The 20,746-nt window shown below is 33.4% G+C and overlaps 3 protein-coding genes and 1 pseudogene across 6 annotated transcripts; all 4 read right to left on the minus strand.

Moving 5' to 3' along the window:
• Positions 1-1,539: 1,539 nt before the first annotated feature.
• On the minus strand, positions 1,540-2,512 carry LOC123195100 (ethylene-responsive transcription factor TINY-like). The gene has a single exon (XM_044608705.1). It carries the CDS (start codon positions 2,431-2,433, stop codon positions 1,630-1,632), a length of 804 nt encoding a protein of 267 aa, XP_044464640.1. The 5' UTR covers positions 2,434-2,512; the 3' UTR covers positions 1,540-1,629.
• Positions 2,513-6,019: 3,507 nt separating this feature from the next.
• On the minus strand, positions 6,020-10,808 carry LOC123195099 (annotated as a pseudogene).
• A 1,120-nt stretch (positions 10,809-11,928) lies between these two features.
• On the minus strand, positions 11,929-16,279 carry LOC123195111 (probable glycosyltransferase At5g03795). 3 transcript variants are annotated; one of them, XM_044608719.1, is made up of 5 exons: positions 14,934-16,279; positions 14,717-14,847; positions 14,154-14,255; positions 13,291-13,639; positions 11,929-12,917 (listed from the first exon to the last, which is right to left on the minus strand). In XM_044608719.1, the coding sequence occupies exons 1-5, from the start codon at positions 15,795-15,797 to the stop codon at positions 12,249-12,251; spliced, it is 2,115 nt and encodes a 704-aa protein (XP_044464654.1). In that variant the 5' UTR covers positions 15,798-16,279; the 3' UTR covers positions 11,929-12,248. The 3 variants fall into 3 exon arrangements, with proteins under 3 accessions (XP_044464654.1, XP_044464655.1, XP_044464656.1); XM_044608720.1 differs by having other exon boundaries at positions 14,154-14,219; positions 14,934-16,278; XM_044608721.1 differs by lacking the exon at positions 14,154-14,255 and having other exon boundaries at positions 14,934-16,276.
• An 862-nt stretch (positions 16,280-17,141) lies between these two features.
• Positions 17,142-20,708, minus strand: LOC123195113 (probable glycosyltransferase At5g03795). 2 transcript variants are annotated; one of them, XM_044608723.1, is made up of 5 exons: positions 20,605-20,708; positions 19,546-20,446; positions 19,332-19,462; positions 18,506-18,845; positions 17,142-18,233 (listed from the first exon to the last, which is right to left on the minus strand). In XM_044608723.1, exons 2-5 carry the CDS (start codon positions 20,371-20,373, stop codon positions 17,565-17,567), a joined length of 1,968 nt encoding a protein of 655 aa, XP_044464658.1. In that variant the 5' UTR covers positions 20,374-20,446; positions 20,605-20,708; the 3' UTR covers positions 17,142-17,564. The 2 variants fall into 2 exon arrangements, with proteins under 2 accessions (XP_044464658.1, XP_044464657.1); XM_044608722.1 differs by lacking the exon at positions 20,605-20,708 and having other exon boundaries at positions 19,546-20,573.
• Between the last annotated feature and the right edge of the window lie 38 nt (positions 20,709-20,746).

Below are 20,746 nucleotides of genomic sequence, written 5' to 3' on the forward strand. Positions count from 1 at the left end.
ACATGGGAAGTCAGAGGAATGATGCACACCCAACCACCACCTTTAGAACATGGAGGAAATTGTATAATGTAGATAAATACGCATGTAGGACACGAGGGGAGGGGTATTGCATTGCGTATTTCATACGGTAGTTGAAAAGCCACACTCGTTACAATGAATATGATTTCTAATCACTACCCATATGACCAAAAATAACTACCCAAACATAGTTTATATATACATTTATGGAACAATTTGATAATTATGTTTTCTTTATGGATATTATGATGAGGAAATCCACATTCACCATTCAAAAAGTAGAATAGACCTAGAAAGCATGGTGCATTTTTGTGTTTCCGAAAATTTTCCGTTTTCAGAATAATCTAAAACTGATACAAAACGTTTCAAAGATTTTTGAAAATATTAAAAAGATTGAAATGTTTTTTCCTTATTTTTTACTCAATTAAAAATCAATTTTATGTTTCATTTTCCTTCACAATTTTCAAAACCTAACTCTGACTTCCTTTTCTCTCTAACATTTGAAGTTTCGCTTCTCTGCAGTGTATTAAAATCATCTCCTCTCCATTTTTTGCTTCTCCAATTGTCGATAAACACTCAAAAAATTGGATTTGTCAAATTTAATATATATTGTTTATTTGATTGTTAATTGATATACTAAGTTGATTGAGTTTACACTTTATTATTATTAAAAAATTGTTGTATTTATTTAAAAAAATATTGGTTGATGTATTTTTTAATTAAGAATTAGTATTTATATAAAAAAAACTCTATATTTTTTATATTTATAAGTTCTCTCACATTTTCATCTCGTAGGTTTCTAAAAAAATATGTTTGAACTTTCGCATTTTTACATTTTCATATTTCCCCGAAGAAACTCTTCGCCTTTCAGAAGAAGATCAACGTCGAACAAACATCCAAATGGGTGGAGAGAGACCATCGGAGGGAGAGGAAGCTTCAGGAGGGATAGACGACTAGCAATGTTATCGGATTTAGCATTGAAAATCTGGAAACCAGACTCTAAGATAAAACTGTCATTTTTTAAAACTTTGACTAGATAAAAACTTTTAGTTTTTAAAGTTTAAGGGAGGAAAATGAGATTATATTTTAGTTTATTTTTAATATTATAGATAAAATAATGATTATTATTAAATTTAACTGTTTATAGATGAACAATTGAGATTTTCAAAATTAAAGGGGGAAATATTGGACAACAGCAATCCTTGGGTGGGACATAGTCCTTTGGCCAGGTTGAAGAAGACAGTGAATTTGGCATACTTATGAGATATCTCATTCTTAGTAACACTTCTGACGTATGCAGTGACCGCAGACTCCAAAAGTAGTAACTCAAAGAAGATGACATGTTTTAGCCATTGAATTTTTGTTTAAAGAAAAAAATTATGTACATAAATAATAATATTTTATTACATAATTAAATTTTAATTTATTTTTAATTTTTAATTATATCATAATTCATCATTATTAATAAACAAAATTATATAAAAAAAATTATATATATAACGTTATTAAAAAAAAAAAAAAGGGTAAAAGTGGTCTTACATTACATCACAGGGAAACCAAAATTAACAGTGAGGTAAAGTAAAAACACACACCAAAATCTGCACACTAATATTAATGTTGCCACAATAAAGCTTCAAATCCAGTTGTGCTCACGCTATCTTGCATTGATAACACCCGATCATCAAAATACCCTCCGCCACAACAACCTTCGTCGTAATAATAATAACGGTAATAATCGTACCACGAGTCAGCAAACACCAATTCGTTCTCACATTCACTCGACTCGTAACTCGTTCCTAGACTCGGTAATTCCACTATCTCACTCAGCTCTTCTGGCTGGGACACGTCACTTGCTTCCAGCACCCACGATGATGGCGTTAACGTTGATGTTGCTGTGGACGGTGACGGTGACGGTGACGGTGACAGTGACATTGAAGTAGACTGTTGCTGCTGAGTATTGAATACTTCCATTGAAGCGGCCTTAGAGGCGGCGGCTTGGACGTCGCGGGGAGAGTTGGAGGCGGGTCGGGGTAGGGACCCGGCGAGTTCAGGGAAGTTGAGAATGGCGGAAGAACCTTTGATGCTCAATGCTGCCACGTCATGCGCACGTGCCGCCATTTCAGGGGTAGAGAAAGTACCCAGCCAGATCCGGCTCTTCTTTCTGGGTTCTCGGATCTCGGATACCCATTTCCCCCATGTCCGCATTCGGACCCCTCTAAATACGGGATGCTTGCTACTGTCCCTTGGTCGTTTGTTGTGTTTGGAACTGTTGGGGATTGATATCGGGTCGGGTTTGTTAGTATGTGGGTTTGGTTGAGAGAATCGGGAAGATGAAGAAGAAGAAGAAGAAGAAGAGGAAGAAGACGACGACGACGATGATGTAGAAGAAGAGGAGTTAGTGGCGCAATCAGTCATTGTGTAAAGAGAATTAGAGTGAGTTGATGATGTTAATAAGTTAAAAGCAGAGCATCAGGAGAGGCAGGGGAATGGAAGACTGAGTAAGAATGAGGGGGTTTTTAAAAGAGAGAATTGAAATGAAACGTGGCGTTTAATTGATATATGTGTAATTACTAATTTAACCACATTAAGGCAACTACAGAACGAAGGATACAGCTGGCACAGCCGTCCTTCTACTCGAACTTGTATTGTTGGTTTAAGGGTTGAGCACTTTTGGGAGTACCCTTTTGGGAGGTAATGAAACACTTCTATGTTGTGTTGCCCAAATTGTGCATGGGGGGGTTCCCCTTTCATGTATAAGAAATTAATTTGTATACATCTAGTTTACACACCTAAAAATTATATATATATATAATTTTATTAATTTTATTTTATATAGAAGATTTAAATAATAAAATTATGTATACCCACTTTGAATATATAAACATATATATATATTTAATATATGTCATAATATAATTTAATAATTTTAAATTAAAAATAAAATAATATTCAACTATATATTAACACATATAAATATATACAGTCATATATAGTATTGCGCTTCTTTAAATCAGACTGTGGTTTGTGTTTATAATTAAAATATGAAAGGTTGTTAGAAAGTGATAGACACGCCACATGCTTGAAATGGGGTAAGGCCTTGATTCATTAGGACCCAGCCAGAAATACACCTAAATCAGTTTCCATCTATCTCCAATCAATTATTTATACACCGGAAAATTATAATATCATAAATGATGGGTTTAGTTCAGAGCGGGGTCCCCTGCATAATTTACTCAAGTAACTAAAAATGTTCAACATTCCTCCTTACATTACAAGAAGTCAACAAAAACCCATGTGAATGTTTCACTATTGAACATTCTTATGTTTATACACTATAAGTAGGGTTATGTGATACATATTATTTGCATATCAAAAATATGTATACATAATTTTATTGATACACGTTTAAATATATAATTGAGTATATAGATAATATGTTATTATATAATTGAGTAATTTTAAATTAATAATAAAATAATATTCAATTAGATAAATATGTCATCTTTGTATTTAATTATATATTAAAAAATATGTATATATAATAGTGTTCAAGAATAAAATGGTACCTAAGTCAACATTCTCTTCTGGGTTTAGGCTTAAAATCCTAAAACATGTGACTTATAAAATATGAATGTTTGTTTTTCAAGATCTAACAACACACCGAGTCTAAAGAAGAAGTTGAAATTGTGAACCTGAGCATGAGCCGTTAAAAAGGAAGCAATTGGAATTATGTTGGCATTGGATAGCGGTGAGGTTGGAAAATAGTAAGGCTAAAATTATAGGGCAATCAATACCATAATTATTAACGTGAATCATGGGTACGCACAGGGACGAATTAAAAGGTGTTGTGGGAAATTATGGATCTCATTTCTCTGTAGTATTTATTACTCTTTTTGTAGGGATGATTACCAACCAGCCTAAGGCCTGAATACCTTTTATCTCAAATTTAATTTGAATAAAAAATAATTTAATTTAAATTTATTAAACTAAAATTACAAATAATTCATATAAAAAATGATTTAATTTAGTTTTATTTGAGTTCAGATTAATTTTATAGTTTGAATCAATAGTTTAAATTTATAATTCGGATTGACTCAAATTTTGATTCAAATCGATAGTTAAAATTTATAACTCTAGATACTAATTTGAGCCAAACAGAACATTGAAATTAAACTACTAATTCGAATTATGAATCCAAATGATTTGGAACTAAAAATTCAAATTATTAATTTGCATTATAAATTTGAGTTGAACACTTAATAACTCAAATTCAGCTCAATTTAAAAAATAAGTTAAATCTTTATATATAGATTCAATTCAAATTTGAATCAAATGAATTTAAACCAAAATAAGCAGGCTTTTAAGAGTGAAGTGACTTGGATAATATATTGTGGCTAACCCTAACTCCTACAAGCTATTGATTCTCCCCTTCACTTGGGTTTTATTTTAATTTTATCCAAATTAAAATGATCATTCCGAGTTACAATAATCAGGGGTACGTGAAATCGATTATGATGTCCCATCAACCATAGCATTGTACACAAATAAACTAGAATCCCCGTATACAATATGCGGATAAATATAATAAAATTTTATATATAATTTTATACATAAATAAATAATAATATATTATTTTATTATTAATTATTAATTTATTTTTAATTTTTAATTATTCAATTATATAGTGATACAATGTTATTTATATATAAAATATTACTCTTATACAATAGAATTATATATATATATAATTTGATGATTTTGGTTAGTGATAAAAAATCATTCAATCATATGATGACACATCATCATATATGTATAAGTTTTTACTTATTATTTATGTACATAGTATTATTTTAAAATAACATTCAAATATTTTTTGCTAAATAGACTTAATTTAAGTTTTAACAATGAGCGATACTACATATACATATTTTTAGTATAAAATTTATATGTACAAATGACATATCATCATGTGATTAATTATTATTTTATTTTCAATTTAAAATTATCAAATCATACGTTAACATATTATTTATATACCCAAATTATATATTAAAATTATATACATATTGTTTTATTGTTTCACTGTTACAATTTTTTTAGAACATATAATCTAACTAAATTATTTAACGGGCTAATGACGACTTCTATTTATTGTAATGGACTGGAATTGGAAACATTTTATTGGGCTTTATATATTTAATATAATAAAATTATACGTATAATTTTATATATAAATAATAATATATTATTATGTGATTAAATATTATTTTATTTTTAATTTTAAATTATCTAATTATATAATAACATATTATTATTTATACATGTAATTATGTACAAAAATTATATTTATAACATTTCTCTATTTAATGTGATCATGTCCCCATTTGCATATTTTATTGTCTCGTTCATCAGGACACCCACAATTTCCCAAGGTAATTCTAAAAACTAATTTATTCAAGAAGACAAATTTATTATCTTATAATAAAAACTTAATTTTGATTCAGAAGCAAAATGCTAAACACGCTTTGATTATAAGGTGGAAGATAGAAAAGGGTTTTATGTTGAAAATTGAGCCCATTAACATTAGCCTTTAAGGCCCATTCAGTGGCTGTTGTTGTAAAACTCAACCAATTTTTATACCCATTGAGTAAATAAATGAGAACAAACTTGATATATTTTATTATATAATTAAGTATTACTTATTTTAAATTCAAAATCATCCAATCACTTGATAACACATGTAAATGTATACTTAAAATAAGTACACATAATGTAATTGATTTTGTTTTGTTATTTTTTAACTGTTTTTCTTGTACATATATGTAATCTGGGTAAACTGAGATAACAATATGATTGTTTACTTTTACTCTCACTTCAAATAAATGCTACTACATCAATTTATACATATAAATTTGTAAAAGTAATATTACTCCTTTCGACAGGGGTCAAACACTCAAATCACCACCATGAAAGTCATACATATGGCTATTAATCCCAAAGGTGGATGCAAAGGCCATAGAGCTTTTCTATAGCAAGGACAGCTAAAACAATCAGTGAAGCCTGTAGAAGAATAGTTTTACCAGTATATGCAAGCATTTAGTGTAACACACCATTCCTGCAATTAAATGGATTTAGATGTCTAAAAGGTAGAAAATTAGACATGCAAAGCACATAAAATTTCTATGAATCAAAACTAATTTTGTTCTTACTTCATCTTCCCTAGCTCCACCAGCATCGTTAGAAGTGCCTCGCACATTTCGCAGGCATCAGACTCACTAGGATTCCTCTTCCATGAAGAGTAAACCATCCAAGCATGGTCAAGCTTCTGGTTTGGTCTGACTACAACTGAACCTGGAACTTCTGCGTCACGGCACGTTACTAACCCGTCACTCTTCTCCTCATATCTCAGCCGCAGATGGAGTGCACACAAAGCCATGGCAGCAGAAATGGGAATTACTACTGGCAACTGCCGTCCTGCTTGTACTAAAGTATCTGATTCTTTGTTTCCGAAGTTTGGCAGGGGAAGCCATGGAAGTTCTGCATGAGCTATGTGAGTCATCGTGGCAAGGACGCCAGGAGCTATACTTGCTTCTGAGTGGAAAGAGATTAGAGGGATTCCGTCTGGGAGTTTGTGATTCATAATGAACTCCTTCCGCTTTTCATATGTAAGATCCTCTAAAGCTCGCATATCTCCCTACAACAATTTTGTTCACAAATTGATGGTCAAACCCGGGAAAGTGAAACATCATAAGAAAATCTGGGTTGAGACAAGATGAAATGTTTTTCAACAGCACAAACAATGGCTAACCAGATGTACATAAGATGACAAAGTTACAACATACATAATGAATCCACACACACATCATGCAAAAGTGGCACAAAATTTTCAAGGCAAAAAAGTTTTTGGCATGAGAGTGGACAACCTTAATTATCTTGCAAATTATAAGCTCCATGATCCTCCAGGTTTCTTTATCAGCAATTTGGCCTTCGTGCAGTATTATCAGAAGCTACTGGGGTTCACGGTATGGACTCTGTACAAGTGCCAGTCCAGCAACTTTATTTTTGAGCTCACTCCAATAAATTGACAAAGCAGTAGCAACATCAACCCCACCCTTACTGTGCCCAAGCAGCATCACACGCTTGCCAGATCCCCAGTAAAGCTCCTCAATGTATTGTTTCAGTTCCAAAGCATTGTGCTCAACTGATGCCTTTATATATGAAAAGCTAGAAGACATATCGCTATACTTGAAGGTGACAAGAAAAAAAGGTAATCAAGCGGAAAATTAAAAATAAACTGGACAGAATTAATCAGATGGGCAAGCCGCAACTGTTATTATTAAGCAAAAGAAAGTTTCATTTTTCCCAGCTAAATGTATTTCTAGAAAATTATTAGAAAATTATCAAATTAATTACCTCACTGTGGATTTTTGTAATGTGGCAGGCTAGACCTTTCTTTGAAAAGAATCGCTTGGTTGCCACAAAATATAAAGGACCATGATTGCTAAAAAGACCTGACAAAGATCAACTATTTCAGATCATCTCAAAATGTCAAGGAGTGAATCAAAGTAATCTCGAAAATCAGGTTACTGAGATATTTTCATACCTGGAATCAGTAGATAAACAAATGAGTTTGGTAGTGTGTGCTCTCCATTCCTAAAGCACAACATGATGCAAAATTTTGAGTCTCCAAACATACATATATTAGCTTCCAAAATGGGCAAAACAATCAAATACAAGTAAAGAATCAAATACATGCATAGTATTGCAAAGTTGTTACTCTATACATTCCCCAATCAGATGCATGAAGATATATTTTCAATTGTACCCATGAACATTTGGGACAAAATTTTTCAAAGAGAAATTCAAAGTTTTTCTTAACATTATGAGTTTTTATAAGATGGTATAAACAAAACAATTGATACATATCAATAAATTACCATATATAGTGCCCATATAACGGTCACACCAATAGGCAAAAAAAAAAAAAAAAGACAAAAAATAAGCTCAATAAGGAAAATAAAATCCAGTCAAATTAGTTCATACCTTATGGAGTTGAGGATTTCCAAAAATCTTGTTGTTCCATCTTCCACAGGAGGTAGTCCAGGAGTGTTTTGCAACCATCCAATATCACCAGAAGAACCACACAAAGTCTTGCATACCCGAGAAGTAATGCTAAAATAGCAAAGTGATTATCCATAATATGTGAGAATGAAAATCAAGCAATAAAGTTATGCAAAAGCCATGTAATTAGAATGCTCATTGCATAAAAAAGGCTTAACAAATGTGAGAAGAGAAATTCCAAGTCTTCAAATAGGAACAGAAAGACAAGATATTCAATCTCTCTTCTAAGTCTGAGCTCAAAAGTCAGGGAAAGTTAAAAACTACTTTTACCTATGAACTTGAACTTGAGCGCATTTTATGTAATAGAAAGAACATCTCCAGCAATCCAGTGTCAATCTCCACACAAGCTGCAAACCAAACAATGGGAGCATCAACCTGCAAGAGGAAACAAATTACATGACCCACAACAGAGAACAAAGAATTTCAAAGATACAGACATAAGTGAGGAGATAACTCAAGGCAGAGGAGATGCAAATCCATTATTTTACTACTAGATCATGCACATGTCACACATATTCCATATTCTAACTTTCTGTTTATTAATGAGAGAAGCTAAACTGTTTACCATTGAAAAATGAAAAGGATGCCTTGAAATCTGTAAAAGGCTTCTGTAACTATAAATCTTGTATTTACAAACAGTCCTTTGCTGACGTCCAAGGCTCTTCTTACACAGAAGGTATCAACAATGTAAGAATTAGACAACGAAGAACATTCTTCCGTAGTAGATTTACAAATGCTTTGACTTGAAGATCTTGGATGTTATCCAGATGAAATGACAACCAAATTGTCTGAGTATCTATAGATATCTTGGAGCACAAGATCCTCTACACTAACAAGACAGCAATGAAACATTCATTACAATTTCAACATATGAGAAAGGAAGGAACTTCAGAAAACCACAAAACGTTGGTTAGACAGATATAGCATCATATTTAAAGGCAATCATGCTATGATAACAGAGGCGCAAAACACAACAGTCCGGATACATGTAACCAAAGTGAAAAACTCACCAATGAAATAAATGAATTGACGACTTATATAAGCAGTGAACATCAAGAGATGAGAAAAAAGATCATACACTGACGACCAGAATCCAAGATAATCAAAAAGACTTGTGCTCTTCACAACATCATAGCAGGCCTGATAAGATATTTATGTTAGCTGACCAAACAACAATGACTATGACTAGGATGATTACAACATCGGGCCACCAAGGTAAAATAAAATAATCAAAAAGTTAGTATTTACAAGATGAGTCGTCTAAATACACTAGCTAATTCACTAAGATCCAGATAATTGGAAAACCTTTTATTTCCTTTTCTCAAACCAAGACATTGATGAACCCATAATCTAACCTCCTCTACATGGAGTGTCTTGAGACCTGCTCATAAGAACATAATTGATGTCTAATGAGAATTAAATCATAGAGAAGGAAAACATATAATCAGTAGCGACCATGGGATAGAATACTGAGATATAACTTCAAGATAGCAAATTGCAGACAGTTAATATGTCATTATGATAATTACTCGATAAATCAATCATACGGAAGTGATCACTCACAGTTGAAGTGGATTCAATAATTTCTCCATCGATCTGTAAATCTCCCATTGGTTCGTCCAATCCTGAAATAATACTCAACGTTATGGACTTGTACAAAATTAATCCACCACAAAGATTTTACAGGGATCTCTCAGAAAAGACACAGCCGTGGCAGGAAATCTAAATTCTGGAAAATTTTGAAAGAACATCAATCAGTTTAAAACAGCAAAGAGGAAAACTTGCAGCTTTAAGAGAAGATCTTATGAAAAAACTAGATGCAGCAAAAGTGAGCATCAAGAGACTTAAAAATGCTCTTTTAGTTAAGTTCTTCTGTATTATTTCAAGATAATGAGCAATAGATATTCTGAAAGCCAAAAAAAAAAAAATCACCAGAAGAAGAAATGCCAAAAGTTAAGTCATAACCATTTCCATTCCCACGTGCAGCCGAAATAACCAGACATCACAACCATTATCAGCGGACGGAGTAATCCAAATTTGAGCACAACACCAAAAATTGAAACGCAAACCCACATCAAAGAGATTAACTTACACAATCAAATACAAATGGCTCCCAAACAAAGGAGAGACTCAAATCTACCAAACCCAGAAGCTGAAGTACTAGTAGAGCGGTAATTCTTCAGAATGAGAAGTAACACAGATTTATACAGGGAAACTGAGTTGGAATATAATAAAACTATCTACACAACGCAGTTTCCCAAAAAGCCAAATATTCAAATGAAAGTGAAGACCAAGAATTTTCGTTTTCTTTTTTCGGGGATGGTAACAACCGATTGAAGTTTGAAGAGGCACTGAGAGAATCATTAAATAAGAATGGAGAAATAGATGATCTTTATCCAACTGCTTTCCGACACTATACCATTATCTATCTACACTCAATCTTTGTCTGGCCCACCTTGACCATGATTTAAATAGAAGCAACCATTTGTTTATGCATAAAAGGAGAACTTCTACTACTTAACACACGAATTTCGAGGGGAAGGGCGGAGGCCGGCCCGGCGCCCTTGTTACACTAGCTGCGGATGATACAACCCACTACTGTAACGGTTTATTTCAGACTCATAAACTGACTGGACTCTACCCAGGTTTGGAAATAAATTTAAAACTTTTTTAAAAGGAGTGCCAATGAATTTTAAAGCTGAAACACTACTTCCCACCACAATTTAGATTCATTTTCAAAATCACACACTTTAAAAATTTCAAAATCTCAAAACGTTGATAGATTGAAATTAAAATCTTATATCAGTGAAAGAATTAAAATTATTATTTTATTAATAATATTAAAAATATATATAAAATTTATTATATATTTTTTTATAAGTTTTAAAAGTAATATCTCACCATCTAAATTAAAAAGGTAATATTTTCTTTTCAAATTTTATGATTTTTTTTCTCCTTTTTTGTTACTATTTTCGATATCGATGATCTCTCCTCTCCACCATAAACCATTGACAACGCATGAAAAGCAATTTGGTATAGATTTCTTTATCGAAGATAAAAAGATCGGATGATGTTCGTCTTCCACACCTCCTCTGATACCTATCAAACGTTCAAATGGTTGAAAAAAAAACCGTTGGAGAAAGAGGAAACTTCAAGAGAGAAAGGCCACCGACAATAGTAATGGAGATGACATCGAAGATCTAGAAACTAACCTTAAAGAGAAACTGTCATTTTTTGAAACTTAGATTGAGAGAAACTTTTAGTTTTTAATGTTTAAGGAGACAAAAAGAGATCACATTTTAGTTAATTTTTAATATTATAGATAAAATAATGATTTTGTCTCTATTATCATTAATTTTAATCAATCATAGATAGATATTTAAGATTTTCAAAGTTAAAGAAAAAAAACTTAAGAAAACAGCATATTTTGGAGAAGAAATAAGTCCTTCGGCCTTTCAAATATATAGTTTCGTGTAATTGAGGCCTTGCTTTAGTGGCTATAGAGCCAACCCAATACAAGACCTTTGTGCTTTATGTGTTCAACATCGATAAAATTATGTATATATATTTTAAGTATATAAATAAATATTTAATTATATAATAATATATATAAATATATACTTATTCATATATTTAAAATATATACATATAGAATTATTCTATCATAATAAAACTATGTATACATACTTTTAAATATACCATTGAATATATAATATATATGTCATTATATAATTAGATAATTTTAAATTAGAAATAAAATAATATTCAATCATATAATGACACTTTACGTACCTAATTATGTACTTAAAATGTGTGTTCCATAAAAATCACGACAATTATGATGAAATGAGGAGAACAGGTTACAGGACAACCTTCGGAAGAAAATCTTCCTCTTTGTACAGAATACATTTACAAAAGGAAGATTGGCAAGACAACATACATTTCATTAGTAGTCTTTGAAAAAGTTTTAACTATATATACCTGTACATGCTCATTCTACATACAACCAGAAGCCTTCTGCAGCTTGTAGGAAGAATATAAGTACGCTCTGGATTTGCTTTCTACACCAAAAGTCTCATCATTTCCACTTTGTTGAGAATTTAACATTGTTATCTAGGTTTTATCTGATGGACTCTATTGTACCAAATTGAATGAAGGGTCATGTGGAAGAGATCATACTTCTTAGGCTTGGCATGCCAGAGGAAATGTCGCTGAACCTTTCTCACAGCCAGTTGCATCTGAAGATACTTTTCTTTTGGTATTGAAAGCAATATGTTTTTCAAGTTGGGAATTTCACTCTCTGCTATGATAACCGAGAATGCTCCCCAGTTCAAGACCTCGAAAAATGGTGGCACAAAATTGTCTGATACTATTACAGGAACACACTCATAAAAGATGGCCTCTACTACCCGAGGGCTGTTAACCTCATAGCCCTTAGGGCATATACAGTACTTGCTATTCTTCATGTGTTGAATGTAATTCATTTTGCTTGCAACTCCAGGAGGCATCGGACCAAAGATTTTCATATCTGGGTCTTTGTCTTTCCAGTATTTCAGTAATATTGGACGTAAATACCCATGAATATTACCAGCATAGAAGGCAAGAATGTGCCGGTCTGAAGGTGGTTTTCCCCCGAGATCTCTAAGAGGGTTTCTTGCAGAACGGACATATGTTTCTGGAAGAGACACATCCCTCCCTATTTTAAAACCAGCTGTGACATCTGCATTGCAAAGAGCTTTGACGCAATGTTCCATGTGGTGTCTCGTCTCATAGGGAGCCTAAAAGACGTCAATAAATCAATATTACAAAAAGGTGTGAATGTGTACACAATAGAAGCTAATTAATATACTGAAACCAGCAAACATTGTCAATACAACACAAAATGCAGCAACTTAAGTCTTTTGATGGAACAAAATTCGATGCTATCAGGGTATTATTTCTTACCCACATTTTCATCGAAAGGACCAGGAATTCACAATTCATCGTGTAGCATGGCCGATGGGAAAGAAGTCAGATAAACTAAACTCAGTAGGTCATAATCAAGTAATCAAAATTATTCTATAGCCAGAATCCATCCTGTTAATTTGTCACAGTAATATGTTCCATAACAATAAATAGAAAAAGACAAAGAATGTTGCAAGTAAAGCATACCCAATCATGGCAGGCAACAAGGAAATGATCAGCACCACCAGTTCTATTCCAATAAGGATATTTTGCTGCTATTTTTTCACTGTAATTCTTCAAGTATTGACGTAGGTTTGTCCGGTTGTGAGAGTTGCGTACATAAAGGGCGTACTCCAGCATTCTTGAACTGAATGGCATATAAAACAGGTGAGCATTTCGTGGGTCCTTCACAACAAAATGTTTGTTTCCCTCCATCAATTTCATAAACCATCCCTCCGAAGCATATAATCCTTTGAGTATTGGTTGATGAAAGATAGGTTTGTTCCCATCTCTATAGACATAGACTTTGAGTGTGCGATCCATGAGTTCATAGCTCCTAAAAATGGAAAGAGGAAGTTTGATACTTGAACTCATCCTCAAAAAGGGAATCACAGCTGTCATTTTTTGTTTTCCCATAATTTTATATTAAGAGTTTTCAAATTTTGATCTAGAAAATTTTATTCTTCTTCTAATTAAACAAGATTGACAGGAACTTATAACTCTCACCTTGAACAGAGCCAAACCACATTGCTTATACACAATCAGACTGAACAGAAATGAACATTGATGATTTTGTTGATCCCTTAAGGAGGACTCCATACCACAATATTAGATATTAAGTTACTAGCAAGAGCAAACTATACAGCTCTTTAATATAAGTTATAGGCCAAGCAAGCCCACTGGGGAAATTGAGTTAAGCTAAATCAACCAACTTGCCACCCAGATTTAAGATGATACCAAAATCAAACTTATAACTGTAGAGATTAATTTAGATGCAATGTGTCCCTATAAACTTTTTTGTAAAGCCAGTAAATTGGTCACAAACTTTGACAGAGTACATAGTTAGACACCTGCTCCTGGTTAGAATTCTTCTTTGACAACACCTGCTCCTGGTTAGAATTCTTCTTTGACAACACCTTAAAGAGCAATCATATGGTAACTTAATATAGCTCCTATACAATAAAAAAAGTGAAGAATATAAAGTAAACAAGTATCTAAATATGACAGTGGGACTAAATGCAGTTGCAACAGAAAATGCCAGAAGGTTCACTAGAATGCCCTGATTCATTCATGCAGCATTTTCTGTCTCCCATAACTAACATAGGAAAACTCTGTCAACTGAATACAGCAAGGAAAATTAAAAGAGTATGATTACAGTAAATGGTGTTATGCTTGTCTGCTGTGTTATCCCCAAATCTCTTTATGCATCTTAAGTGTGGACTAAATTCATCTTGTATCACCCATGGGTTAGAGCAGATTATGAAAACCGAGAGCAAGCAGATAAATGAGAGGACAAAGAAAATCTTTGTCAAGTAAGTCATGCACACATATATTTAAAAAAATGTTTGGGTAGTAATCCACAATGTCAAATAAGATTTCAGTATCAAGAGCAAAGCATAACCTATAGGGTTACCTTTTAAACCTGGAAACATTATGAAAGAGGGGAGCATAAAGTTCTCGATCATTCACTGAGTTAGGAGCCTTCTTGATTTCTGCTTTTGCAGCTAAAACTTCCTGGTCACGTCTGGAGGACGATCTTGGTCTCTACAATCAAGTACAAAGCAATTTGAGGTTGTCTATTAACCAAAGCATTTAAATGATTGACCTGAATATTCACATAAAATTTATACCATTGCGCGCGAAGACCGATGATGCCGCATTAGAATATGTTCCATCTCATTTACTGATATCACGGTTTTTGGTGGCAATTCACACCTCATCTTCTTCTTCCCACGAGATCCAATCAATGCAGAAACATTTTTTGAAGTTGAAGTATTACTAGGTGGAACAACAGGACTAACAGAAGAACTTGCTTTTGACACCTCTATTTTCTTATACGTGATGTTTGCCAATGGAATTAATGTGGTTGAGACTATTTCAGGACCCAAATTTTTAGCTGTCTGACTTGCATGTCGCTCTTGAGTATTTTCAGTAGAAACTTCCCTGTTTGGCTTTACAATCTGCTCTAGTGGGAGATCATGTCTGGCTTCAGTGGGTAATTCCGGTATTGAACTATTTTCTCTATCCTTAGCACTATCCAATGCAGAGCTATCAATCAGATCTTCAACATCCTCATCATCCACTTCTCTATCAGTGACAAGTTCAATAGAACTATCCTGGCCAATCCCCTCAGTTACAAAATCATCATTTAAGTCTCTGTCTATTTCGTTAAGTCCACTATCATGCCCAGTATCTCCACCAAGATTATAATAGTCCTCATCTTCCACAAACTCTCTGAACACAGAATCACTAGTCTTGTCTGAAGCATTAACTGTAAGAGGGTTGCGAACCAGAGATTTTGTCAAAGTTTTCAAAGTAGGCAGGCTACTTTCATCTAGAACCTCACCATCAGGCAACAGAGATTGAAGAGCTTTACCATATGGAAACAAAAGGGACTGAAATAGTAAATAAGTAACAGCTAACAACCCCACCACCAAAAACCATCTCCGGGTTTGAACACGAAATGGTTTCACAAATTCAGACAGTGACTCCATAAATACAAATGCATCAACTAACCAAACAAATCCTCAAGATAAATTAATTACCCATTTCTCAAACCAGCATCACCACCCAGAAACTAACCTTACCAAAAAGGAATATCAGAATAATTGGAACTCCAGAAGACTGCCGCCATCATTGACAATTCAGAAACATTCAGAAGAGATTGATCGGAGACAAGTATCAGCAAATTATCTTAAACTTGGTCAGTAAACAAGTCTCCTACGAGAAATTAGCAAAGAAAAGCTGAGACAAGATAGAGAAACCCTAGCCTCTCTGAGTGCTAATGAAAGGACCAACTGAAAGAGTGGTGCATGATAAAGCAAGGAGTACATAATAATTGCACAACAGTGTGTTTTGTTTCTTTAACAGAATTGGTGAACACAATCTAATCATCTCACACAAACCTAATTAAATTTAAAATCAACTGCAACTCGCAAAGATTTAAAATAAGCTTGGTGTTGGTGGGGTCATCATTACACTTGCTTACTCAGTTTCGTGCGAGCTGAGACTACTTGTCAAGGCCAACGACTACCTTCATTAGATGGCCACGCCTGTTGGGCCGTACGACAGGAATTTTGTTTAAGTAATTAATAAAAAAGGTAAAAATTCTAATTTAAGATTTTTTATTAAAAATTTTAATATCCTATCTGTCTAATTATTTTTTTTACGAGAAATTTTACTGTATAAATAAATATGTCTACTTTATTTATATATAAAATATTATATATTTTTTAACATTATTATCAAAATTTATGAAATTTTAAATAAGTTCATGATATTCTTAGGGCTAAATTACATTTGTTTTTTATTTAAATTTGTGTTAATCCAAACAAATTTTATAATTATTGGTCTTAAACATCACTTATAAAACTCAAAGGTCAACAAAAATTTTCCTTCTTCGACTAGATCATTATATTTTATTTAAAAAAATAAAAAAATAAAAACTATAATATAGAGTATTTCAAATAACCAGAGTGGTGCTTCGAGGTGTGATATTTACTGATGTAATATGAACAAAATTGGCTTGAAGTATATCATCTCAGATTGTTGCGATTTAGTTGAAGCACACCATCTCGGGGCTATTTGGCTTATTGCCTTGTGCATTTAATATGTATATAAGGTATTTTACTAATGATGATACGAAAAATAACATAAAAAATAATTTAATTATTATAATATTACATCATATAAACCATGAGATCGATATCAATTAAACTCAAACCCTCACCCTCTTTTGAGGAATCTTATAACTTTATCATTTTTATTAATTATTGAAGTATAATTTTAATTTTGTTACAATTTTATCTTTATTTATTATTTTTTTTGCACATATCATATTACTGTTAAAAAAATAGTTATAAATGCCTGATCCAGGTCCCGCATTCCACACTGTAGCTTGCCATATGAACATTCCTTTCTTGGCTAATCGACCAAATATTTTAGACTTAAACTTGAATTATCCTATATTGCTTCCAGGTTTACTTAGTCCCTATTGGACCTGAAGCTAATTAACATTTTCAATCTAGCAACTACAGTAGAGACAACAGCAACCATCAGAGGCACACCCGTTCCTGCACTTCAACAAACTCTTATCTGCTGACCATGTGGCATCATAATTTTGTATCTGCATGTTTTGAGTTCTCTCCATTTTCTTTTCTTCTTGACTACTTGATACTAGAAATGATTTTCCTCTGAGTCTCTGAGAAATGTCCAGCTATAGCTTCACCAGTACCAGAAAAGCCAACAATTGATGCTCACTGTCACTTGATCTTTACATTGAACACTCTATTGTACCAAATTGAATGAAGGATCATATGAAACAAATCATACTTCTCTGGCTTTTTGTGCCAAAGGAAATGCTTTTGCACTGCCTTGACTCTTGCTTGAATTGCCAGATACCTCTCTTCTGTGATTGAGAGCAGAATGTTTCTCAAATTTGGGATATCTTTCTCTTGGACAAACACCGAAAATGATTCCCAATCCAGTACCTCAAAGAAAGGAGGCACATAGTTATCTGATATGATCACAGGCACACACTCATAGAATATGGCTTCAACCACTCGAGGTGTATGAACTTCATAGCCCCTGGCACATAGGCAATACTTGCTGTTCTTCATGTAGTCCCGATAAATTCTTTTGCCTTCAACATCTCGAGGCATTGGACCAAAGATTTTCATGTCAGCTTCTTTATTCTCCCAGAACTTCAGTAAGATATGCCGCAGATAGCCATGCATTCCTCCTGCAAAGAATGCTAGAACAGGTCTTTCTAAAGGAGGATTACCTCCGAGTTCTTTTAAAGGAGCCTCTACGGAACGTATATATGTAACTGGTAGAGTAGTATCCATTCCTATCTTGAAGCCTTGAACAACATTGGCATTGCAAAGAGCTCTGATGCAATTCTTCATGTGCTGCCTCGAGAGTCGCGGGGCCTGGAATGCCATGTGTGAAATTAATTCAAGAATCACTAAGATTATTTATGTGTTCACAACAATCTCACAAGCACTCCAGATCTTCTGACTACTGACTACTGACATTATTACCAGAACCTTAACACAACAGTCAATACAAACAATTTAGTAAGTGTCTCAAAATTCATCAACTACAAAAACAAAAAAGCACTCTTACAACACATTCCTAGATGTTTACACTTTAATAAATATAATTCATAAGGTTCATATCTAAAGGTGCTTGTATAGCATACCCAATCGTGGCAAGCAACAAGAAAGTGATCAGCTCCTCCAGTTCTGTTCCAAAATTTATATTTCCCTGCAATTAACTCCACATAGTTTTTCAAATGATTCTGTAGGTCATTCTGACTCTGGCCAAATAGTGCAGCCCTTAGCATCTGTGCACTGAAGGGTAAGTAAAATAGGTGAGCTTTCCTGGGATCCCTCACAACGAAATGTTTGTTTCCTTCTATTAGTTTCATGAACCATCCTTCTGATGCATATATTCCCCTCATCCGTGGCTGATGGAATATGGGCTTTTCTCCTTCTTTATAAATATAAACTTTGAGCATGCGTTCCATCAATTCATAACTCCTGCCATGACATAAACACAGAAGCTTCAGCTTTGTCATTGTTAGAGGCAACTATCCCAAAAAAAAAAAAAAAAAAAAGGAAGAAGAAGAAGAAGAAGAAGAAAAGAAAAGAGCCAACCTGTCACGATTTTCTAGATACAGAGTCTATAAGCATGTCCAGAATGCTAATGTCATAATATAAAACAAATAAAACTTCTAAGCACAGAAACATTAATCTAGCTGAAATTATTTACGAAAGCATAAAATGTTAGACTTCTTCCCAAAGTTGTTAGTATTTCTTTGGAGTTTCAAAGAAAATCATGAACTTTTTGCCCTAGTTTTGCTGAAAATACATAACACTGAGCCCTGATGCCTTAGCTCTGATTAAAAGATTTGCTGGGATCATGTCACAGAAAAAAGTTTATCTAAGTGAACTTGTAGGTAATCTAAAACCTGTGCATTTAAAACATATGATGATTATGGACATTTAAACAGGTCTACAGTATACCTTTTAAACATGGAAGCATTTCGAAAAACAGAAGCATCGAGTCCAGGGGTATTCCTTAAAACAGGAGCATTCTCAATCTCTCGTTTTGCCAATAGAAGTTCACGATCACGCACGGAAGACCACTGAGGCCTCTATTACCAATAAAGTACCTGTTACTCAGGAATCATATCCTATTCTCAAATACTCAAAATGAAACCCCTAAGTTAAATCTTACCCCAGAGTGAGAAGAAACACGAGCCTGAAGCAATAATGAGTTCATCTGGGATATTGACGTTGACTGCTTATTCCACCTCCTCAATATGGAAATATCAGCCACAGAAAGATTATTATTTGAGATGACTGATACAACTTGAGGTAGTTTACTCTTCATGGGTAGTGTTTCTACAGTTTGTTTGACATTGCCAACTGAAGAAACATTAGCAGAGAGGAATGGATCTGAAGTTCTTGAATTTGCATCTAAGTTTTTTACTTCCCTCAAAAAAACTTGTGTTGGTACAACTGAAGTAATACCAAGTCTTTTCTGATCTCCTCCCAATGTTACACCATTGATTGCTTTCTGATCATAATAAATATCAATACCATCTTCTATTTTTTCATCCTTCTCTATATGTCCATGTTGGCTTTCTATAGACTTTATTTCCGTAGAACTTTTAGCAATGTCCATGACATATCCCACATTAAAACTTCTGTTATAATTTAAACCCTTTTTCCATGAATCTCCGTCCTTGTTCTTATGGAAAGAATTATCAGAAAAATTCTTAACATCTAATCCCAAATCAGGATCTGTAGCCATCCCTTTGCTTTCTTTACCATTAGGCATAGCAACATTAACTTTAGTTGATTTAGAAACGTCTATAATGGTCACATTGCCAACCATCATTGCTACTAAACCCTTATCAGATACCAGAGATAAACGCAAACTATTGCCATATGAAATTGCAAAATATTGATAAACTACAACAGCAACTGATATACCAATAATCAACAGCAATCTCCTGAATTCAACGTGGCATAGCCTCTGAAACAGCACAGAAATATCCATAGCAAAATAAATTGAAACAATCACCCAATTACACTACCTATCTCTCTCCAACCCCAATATGGAATACCAAGTCCTGACAATAAAAATAAACAACCAGAAGAATAAGAATATAATGAAATAACTGAAATGCAGAAAGATACAAGTAACTGCTACTTCAAGCGTCGAAGATCAAAACAAGGAAAAAGAGAGGAACATTTTCTGATTATATAATGTATGTAAGCAAATGAATACCTGGGGATGCTATCCATTTTTAGAACTTAAAGCATCAGAAGTCTGTCGTGAGTCGCTATTTGTCGGTAACGAAGTTCAGTTCGCTATTAATAGCCTCTGTTGTTCTACAATATTTACCTTCCAGCCACTGACCAGTGAAACG

The sequence above is a fragment of the Mangifera indica genome, chromosome 13 (assembly GCF_011075055.1).
Source record: "Mangifera indica cultivar Alphonso chromosome 13, CATAS_Mindica_2.1, whole genome shotgun sequence".
In the NCBI taxonomy this organism is placed as follows: Eukaryota; Viridiplantae; Streptophyta; class Magnoliopsida; order Sapindales; family Anacardiaceae; genus Mangifera; species Mangifera indica.

Coding starts and splice junctions, on each gene's coding strand:
- LOC123195113 (XM_044608723.1), bottom strand. CDS start 20,373: ATGGATATTTCTGTGCTGTTTCAGAGGCTATGCCACGTTGAATTCAGG. Junction 19,463..19,545: donor GTGTTTCTTCTCACTCTGGG/GTAAGATTTAAC, acceptor TATTGGTAATAG/AGGCCTCAGTGGTCTTCCGT. Junction 18,234..18,505: donor TTGTTGCTTGCCACGATTGG/GTATGCTATACA, acceptor ATGGCATTCCAG/GCCCCGCGACTCTCGAGGCA.
- LOC123195100 (XM_044608705.1), bottom strand. CDS start 2,433: ATGACTGATTGCGCCACTAACTCCTCTTCTTCTACATCATCGTCGTCG.
- LOC123195111 (XM_044608719.1), bottom strand. CDS start 15,797: ATGGAGTCACTGTCTGAATTTGTGAAACCATTTCGTGTTCAAACCCGG. Junction 14,848..14,933: donor ATCGGTCTTCGCGCGCAATG/GTATAAATTTTA, acceptor ACTTGATTGTAG/AGACCAAGATCGTCCTCCAG. Junction 13,640..14,153: donor AGAATTCTAACCAGGAGCAG/GTGTCTAACTAT, acceptor TTCCATTTTTAG/GAGCTATGAACTCATGGATC.